At 51.2% G+C, this 7,968-nt stretch overlaps 1 protein-coding gene across 1 annotated transcript; it reads right to left on the bottom strand.

Annotated features, from left to right (window-relative positions):
- Nucleotides 1–211: 211 nt before the first annotated feature.
- LOC127296010 (E3 ubiquitin-protein ligase XB3) lies at nucleotides 212–3,249 on the bottom strand. Its single transcript, XM_051326028.2, has 8 exons — nucleotides 2,939–3,249; nucleotides 2,774–2,833; nucleotides 2,607–2,678; nucleotides 2,405–2,526; nucleotides 2,180–2,320; nucleotides 1,959–2,066; nucleotides 1,588–1,840; nucleotides 212–996 (listed from the first exon to the last, which is right to left on the bottom strand). Exons 1-8 carry the CDS (start codon nucleotides 3,119–3,121, stop codon nucleotides 583–585), a joined length of 1,353 nt encoding a protein of 450 aa, XP_051181988.1. The 5' UTR covers nucleotides 3,122–3,249; the 3' UTR covers nucleotides 212–582.
- Nucleotides 3,250–7,968: the final 4,719 nt, after the last annotated feature.

Genomic DNA, 7,968 nt, shown 5'->3' with positions numbered 1-7,968 from the left:
CCAAATATGGTACTTCTGTGCGATTGGAGCGAAAACTGGTAGTTTTCCGAAATTTTGCATCAAAAGTAGTAATTTTATGCTATAAACTCGATTCAGAAAGCACAATCAATCGGATGCCCATAAAACAAGATAACACTAGGAGATCGAAGCTCAATTATATGTAGGGAACAACACCTGATCGGCGTAGCCCCGGGGGCCAAAGACCAATCAATTATGTTGAGTCACATGGATTTGCACTGGGTTCCTCCTCATTATCATATCGGGCCAACTTCTCTGAATCCGGACATGTACAACCTTTCATTTCGACAACTCCACGGGAGGGATGGGGGCTACACGCAAGGACTGCGCGAGCTCTTATTCGGACTGGACCTACTAGTCTACAACTTGGGATTGAATCTACATACACAGAAGCATGGAAGAAGAACAATTGCCCCAAAAATATAATCTACAAAAATAGTACACTGGCTCCAGCTCCAGCTCCATGATTGACGATGACGTATCGTGACGCTCCGCGATAGTAGTCGCAATGACTGACTGACTGAACGAACGAATGAATGCCGAGAGAGCATTCCGTCTGTCTGTCTACGGCTTGTCGTCGTCGACCTGCAGCAGCTCGGTGCTGTCGGCCTTGCGCCGGCCCATCTTGCCGATGGACGAGGCGATGCTGCCCATGAGGCTGCTGGTGCTGCCCCCGTCGCCGCTGAGGTTCAGGGACCGGCGGGACCTCCGGTGCATCGGAGAAGACTGCAACCTGTCTTCTCCTTCCTCGTCGTCGTCCTCGACCGCGGTGGCCCTGGTGGCCACCGCCAGCCGGGTGATGCTGCCGCGGCAGAAGGGGCACGTCGGCAGCGGCTGGCTGTGCGTGGCCGGGTTGGGCTTGGTGTGGCAGCACAGCGCCAGCGTGCACGCCGCGCACATCTGGTGCCCGCACTCCTGGACCTCGATCGTGCACGCCTGCTCGAAGCAGATGCTGCACACCTCCTCAGCGCCGCCGCCCTGCAAACACCATCCACTGCTTATTAGAGTTCTCACTCTGAACAAGATAAACCGGAATGCATGTGGAGATCGTACTGAACAAGATCAATCTGAACAATATCCTCAATTCCAGATGCAAGATCGTGTATGCATGTGGAAAAGTACTACACATCGCGTTTGAATAATGTTTCGTGCATATGGATCGCTCAGACGTGCGGCGACCGATGAACGTTTTCGTGCGAGGAGGTGCGTGCTTACGCGGCCGCAGTTTGGCACCTAACTTGCCATTACCGAGAGGAACTATATTAGATTACTACGCCAGCGGCCAAATTAGTACACCCTTCGTCTCCCTCGGATCAACGTTAAACATTATACAAGTACGCTTTGGGGCAAGTGGCTCCATGTTGAAACCTGACGGCACGTTAGCTGCAACCAATGCAATGATGAACTACTTTGATATTGCTACCCGTGAAATCTTGATTGACTGAGATCGATCAACAGCACCTAGTATAATACTATATGTTATCTTGAACTATTTGTAGAAACTACGGATGAGATCAGTAAACGGAGTGGTAATTTGCAACTTGCAAGACAAGACTTTGTATACGGTACCTCGGAGATGGTGGCGCTGTCATCTGAACGTGAGGGCGATGGTGACGAGTTCTTGGCCCCTTTCAGTATCCTCTTCTCCCTCTCCCTGTTGGCCTCCATCAGAGCTGCCTCCAGCAGCGCCTTGGCGTCCGGTTCCAGCTCGGTGATGAACTTGAGAGGGGACGGCCACACCAGGGGCTCTGCCGAAGACGGGTTCAGCAGCGCCGCGCACGCGGCGTGCCCTCGCTTCACCGCGACCTCGTATGGAATTCTCCTGCAGTAGAAACCAATCCGCGTCGATCAGATTAACCAACAAGAAGGATGGCTTCAGACGGTTAATCTTTGCTGAATTTCAACAGTCTTGTTCTTGAAAAGTCTGACTGAGCACGCACCCAACGGAGTCGCGCTGGAGGCGGTCGGCGCCCCAGGAGAGCAGCTGCCGGACGCAGTCGAGGCTCCCGCCGCGCGCGGCCAAGTGCAGCGGCGTGCTCCCGGGGAATCTGCAGCAGGGAAACGCGCGAGCGCTCGCGTCAATGTCGCGGCTTTTTTTTTCCTTTCTAAAAAGGTGCGAATTTTGGTTTTCAGTCAGCACTGGTGCGGTCTTTGACTTTACCCGAAGGCGCCGCTGGACGCGGACACGATGGCGCCGCTCTCGAGCAGGACGTGGACGCAGCGGCGCCAGCCCTGCCGCGCCGCCAGGTGCAGCGGCGTCGCCCCGGTGTCGTCCCGCACGTTCACGAACCGCGCGTATCCCCTGCACCACAGCTGACGAGCCATTAGCAAAGGCTAGCAGTTGCAGAGCGTGACAGCAATGGCGGCTACGGGAAGAAGGGCCAACCAGGATTGCGACACCGGCGAGGTCCGGGCCGCCGAGAGGATGGCCCGGAGGCAGTCCGAGTGGCCATAGTACGCCGCGTAGTGCAGGCACGTCCGGCCGTGCGACGAATCGAACATCAGGATCTGCAACACCCACACAGAAAATTCAGCTCCAATCCAAGAACAGCCCCAATCGGCGACGAAACCTTATCTGCGAGTCTCACATTGGCGCCGGCGTCGAGCAGCCGTCGCACGCACTCCGTCCTCCCGTGCATCGCCGCCAGCATCAGCGCCGTCTGCGACAAATTAGGGACCACGATGTGAGGACAATCTTCCTTCCCACGGGGAAGAGGAAGAGGACAGGAAAGGAAAGCTAGGTAGCGTGACGAACCTGCTTGTGGCGGTTAACGACGTCCGGCTGCACGCAAAGATCCAATGCCATGGAGACCACCTAAGAAAAGCAAAAGAATCAGCACGCGAGCGGCGAGAGATTGTTGGAATCGGATACGCACACGGCAGCATAAGGTGGCGCGCGGTTCGGCCGGTGCTTCCGTACCTGGAGGTGGCCGTGGGCGGCGGCGATGTGGAGTGCGGAGAGGCGGTCGAAGAGCGTGGTGCGCCGGAGGAGGGATGGGCGGGAGGTGACTGCGGCGGCGAGGCGGGCGAGGTCGCCGGACTGCGCCGCGCCGAAGAAGTCGACCTCCTCGCTGGGGCGGCCGCAGCTGGCGCCGTGCCCCATCGCCCGCCACGCCGCCCGGCGAGCCGGCCGCGCGCGGTGGCCGGCGGGGAATAATGGGGAGGAAGGGAGTGCGAGCTTGAGCGTGGGCTGGGGAGTGGGGCGCGCTGGCGAGGCGAGCTTAATAGCAGTAGTGCGTGCGCTTTCTTGTGGATTTAAAAAGCTTTGCCTTCTTAGCTGATTGCAAGATTTTCTTCTCGTGGATAAAGATAACCTGCACCTTTCGCATGCGACGATATTTCACCTGAAATCTATCTTTACAAGCACACCGTCACCATCACCGAGATAAATGGATCATTTCCCTTCCTGACTTACGACACAAGAAAATGGAGCCTTTATCGGCACGATCTTTCTTACCTCGTGACCTCGTGTTGATTCATCTTGGTGCTATTTAGAGCATCCTCAGCAGTTTTAGATTACTATGTTGGGTATGCAAACAGCAGAGACAGGGTTTAGCACTCTAAAAAATATCTGCTTTGCTAGCCTTTCTAAAACTGGATTGTCAAAACCAATGTGTATCACAATGACTTGTGGGGTCTTTGTCGGGAGGATTTCTTACGAGATTCCTTAAGCTGTACTATTTATAGTACTCGAGTACTACTACCCTGCTTATCTACTTGTATCACTTACTTCTACTCCCTCCCATCCATATTACTTCATGTTAAAATAGAATTATCTACAACTAAAATGTGTCTACATATATCTATATTAGCTTCAATAATATAAATCGGAGGGAGTAGTATAACTGTGCAAACTTTAGTTAAACTCAAATTTTGTAAAGATTTGCTGATTATATAGAAAAATTATCAATATCTAACATATCACTATTTTTATAATCGTAACAAAATATACTTTTATATTATACACATTTATGCTATACAAATTAGTACTTTACCATATATATATACTTACTCAAACATTACCAATTTGGACTATAACTAAACTTTATACGTGAAGTAATATGAAACGGAAGGAGCATATTCCAAGGAAAAAATGGGGAGCCTAGTGGTTTAGCTTCAGCCTTCTCCACAAGCGAAATATGACATAGCGGCGGCTGAATCAAATAACATTTCACAAGAAAAAATAGAAATGGTGCAACTTGGTAGTATTTCACCAATGTTCTTGCTAAATTGGTGTTAATTGCTATGCTACATCAGTACATCTTCAAACCCTAACATTAAGAGTTAGAGAGTAGCAGACTAACACTTATGAGCGGGTACCACTGACTCAATGGTGAACTACGCAGATGGTTGCAATATCATGCCGCTTTCCAACCATGGTGATTTTGAGAGGAAAGTGAGGGAGAGAATGACAGACCCCCTGTTGTCGGTGGGCTTCATGTCCGTGAGGGGCCTCACTAGGTCCACCATCTTTACACAAGTCTCGGTCGTCAGCACCCAATGATGAGCATGTTTGAGCGCGCCATGTGAGTGCGGAATAGGGATATCTTCGGTTAGTTGAAAGTTTAGAAGCTATTTTGTTTAATAAAATTCTCGATTTAGGCCGATGGAAACAACCAAAATTAATTCCGAACGTCTCTAAAACAATAACGTGAATCGCTAACCTATCAAGGCGCTATAGTGGTTGTAACAGTCATGGAAGAAATTGGCTGTCACATAGGGGCGACTCCTCCCGAACGCTATAGGGGCGCTGTTGTGGTTTGCTATTTTCTCCAAGTTCTATATTCTACTACACACAACCGCAAACCAATATCTCATATGATACTTTACTTTCGTATCTGCCTCATGACTAGTGCATCTTATAAGTTGTAGGTGGAGCTGTAACTGAGATTTTTCACCAGTTTTAATATTTTTGATTTCAAGTTGAGTTGAAACTTGGATTTTCGGCTGCAAATAGGGTTGCAACTGAAAAAATAAAATTGCAAGTGAGTTGTAACCAAAAAAGGGTTTAAACCGTAAAAGAAAGATCAATGGATAACATAGATGGCATCACTTGAATTAAAAATTAAGTAATTTTGGGTCGACTCAGAATTAGCCACGCCCTCATCTTTTCTAGACTTGGTACCATCGTTGAAGCTACGTGGATTCAAATTCGCTTCTACTGGGAACCGTTTTGTGCCAAATGGATAATTATACGTGCACAATTGCTCTAGTCAATTGTCATATCCTTGGCTCCACCCGGCCACCCCCATCGGCCCATCCCCACCACAGTCGCTGCCATGGCAGCAGATCCCATCCGACGGAGGCCGAGTTACTCTCCTCCCCAGTGGCAGTGCGCGGGTGCCAGTTTGCAGTTACTGCCGCTCGTTACTTGTTGGAAACGAAACAACCACAGCAGATCCCATCCATGGCGGCCCTGAACAACAACAAAAAAACGCCCGAAGGACCAGAGACTGCTCCCGCTTCGTTCCTATCCCCTGCTACAGGAGACAGGAGGCGACTCCCAGGCGACCACCGCGTCTAGTGATTCCTCCGGCCAGATTCGCGTCTCCCTCCTCTCCGGACGGCTCTGCCGTCGCCGGGAGTGGAGGAGACGTTAATCTGGCCGGGTGGACTTGTGTACAGTAGCTAGGGTTAGCTGTGCTGTTAGGTTTCCTGCCGTTCCCTTTTCGTCCTCGGAGGAGATGGTGGCGGCGGTGAATAAGAGTGCTCGGAGTCTGCTGCTGATGGTCAGCTTGCTGACGGTCGGGGGCGGATCTGTTGGTGCTGCTTTGTCTAGGCGAGATCGCTGGGGCGACGGCGGGGATCTCGTTATGGACTTTTGGTCCTCCTCTTCATCCGCGTCACGCCAGCGTCTTCTCCAGCGCTGGTGGGAAGATGGGGGTTTGTGTGCAGGAGCTGCGACCGTCGGCCTGTTGTGGCTGGCGGTTGTCCGGTGGATATCGTGGCTCGTGCTTGGTTTGAGGCTTGTGGAAGGCAGATCGGGGGCTGATCTTCGACGTCGTCGACGTGGTGCGCCGGATCTGGAGGTGGAAGATGAGCTTGGGGCAGGTCCCCGACCCGCGAGCCACAGCGACATGTGGGCACCTCTGGTGCTCCTTTTATCGAGGTTCACAAAGCCGTCCATCGGCGATGGAGCTGCTTCTTCCTCGGCTTCGTTGGTTTCCGTCTCTCCCTCTCTTGGTGCTCGCTTCGCCGGTGCCGGAGTTGGGCGGCGGGTCAGATCTGGTGGTGCAGATTTCCCCAAGGACTTCTTTGTAGTTTCTTCTTTTGAGAGGGGCTTTTCTGCAATGTGTACGGGTTTACGTGTCCCTCTGGACCGTTCTGTTCTGTGTGTACGTGTTCTGTACTCTGGTTTGTCTATGACTTAATATATACGTATGCCTATCAAAAAAAAAAACAACAACAAAAAAACACATCTCGCAACTCTCAACCCGTCACCTAGCTTCTCCAGAAAAAAAAAACTCACCTAGCTCTGCTCCGATCTGCCGACTGCCGTTGCTTGGGCGCTTTCACCTGTTTCGTAGCGTTGCATGCAATGCAAATATCCTACACCTTTGTGAGAGCGATCCTTCACCACGAGTACTTTTCAGCCTGCTTTTTTCTAGAGCCAAGACATCTGCAGAAAAGGAAAGGGAGAGCTACCGCCCAGCAGCTGCTCCCGTCGTCCTGCTTTCTTGCATCGAATGATGAAGGCTACATTAGTTAGCTGCTCGGAGCACCTCTAGCACATACCCATCCGTTCGAAGCGCAGAGCGTATATAGGATTAACCGCATCAGGATTTTTGGGCGAGAAATGTGTCGCGGCAGAACAGATCCTGCATAACTGTACCGAATGAATTATGCGAAATCTGTTTCGTCGCGACAGAGGTCATACCGCAAATCAGGGTTTTGCTCTCGATCATTGTCAAGTCATGTGCCCGTCGTCTTGCATGGAAATGATGAACGCTCGATTTAGTTAGCCGCTGAGCAACGGGCTGTTGGCCATGCCAACACGAAAAGATTTCACGAGTTCCGTGTGCATGCGCGCGCGTGTGTACCCGTGGTCCTGGCGGAGGCGCCATTCGTGCACGTCGAGACGAGCGCTGTTCCGCTGGGGACGACGCGCGGCGGCACTGTTCGGGCACGAGAGACATCCGTGTGGTCTGGTGACATGCGTGTGGTGCCGTTTATGGTCCAGCAAGAGGTTGGACGCTCCGGGTCGATCTGTTTCCTCTTGCATCTTCCCGGTGGTCCGGCCGTGAGTCTCGCTGTGCTGAATTTGAGTCCAATCGAAACAAGGAAGCTGGCCGTGAATCCGTGACATGGGCTGGTGTGAGATATCTAGCACGGTACTGCAGCCGATTTGACACGAACGGACAAGCAAGGATCGCGCAATATCTTTGTGGATTTGAAGCCCCAACGACCGGACAATTTTTACAAATATAACTTTTTTTTTAGGGATTTTACAAATATAACTCGCGTACGTGATCAGGTCATCTTTAGCAGGCCGAGGCCATCCGAATGTGTATGAGTGGGTAGAGGCACAGTCTAACGACGCACCCCAAGGGTGTGTTCGGTTTGGGGATTCCATTCCACTGGCACGGAACCATTCCATCCCTGTGTTCGATTTGGACAAAAAAAATGTCACGGAACGGTTTCATCCTTGTGTTCGGTTTTGGAATGGGATGAGAATGGAATGGAATGGGTGAGATAATCACCCGATTAATTATTCTAAACTCGATTAATTATTTGCTAAACTTGATTAAGTAGTGCGAAACTTGATTAATTATTGTTAAACTTGGTTAATTATTGCTAAACTTAATTAATCAGCGTGTGACAGTCACCCGTTCCACCTCGTCCGGCCGAATCGAAGGAACCACTTCATTCCGGATCTAGAGGGAATATTCCATTTGGAGGAACCACTTCATTCCATTCCAGTTTGCAACCGAACGCAGGAACGGGCTCTGG

The sequence above is a fragment of the Lolium perenne genome, chromosome 4, assembly GCF_019359855.2.
Source record: "Lolium perenne isolate Kyuss_39 chromosome 4, Kyuss_2.0, whole genome shotgun sequence".
NCBI lineage: Eukaryota > Viridiplantae > Streptophyta > Magnoliopsida > Poales > Poaceae > Lolium > Lolium perenne.
Note: the sequence above shows the minus strand (reverse complement) of the source record. Positions and strands in the feature narration are given on the sequence as shown.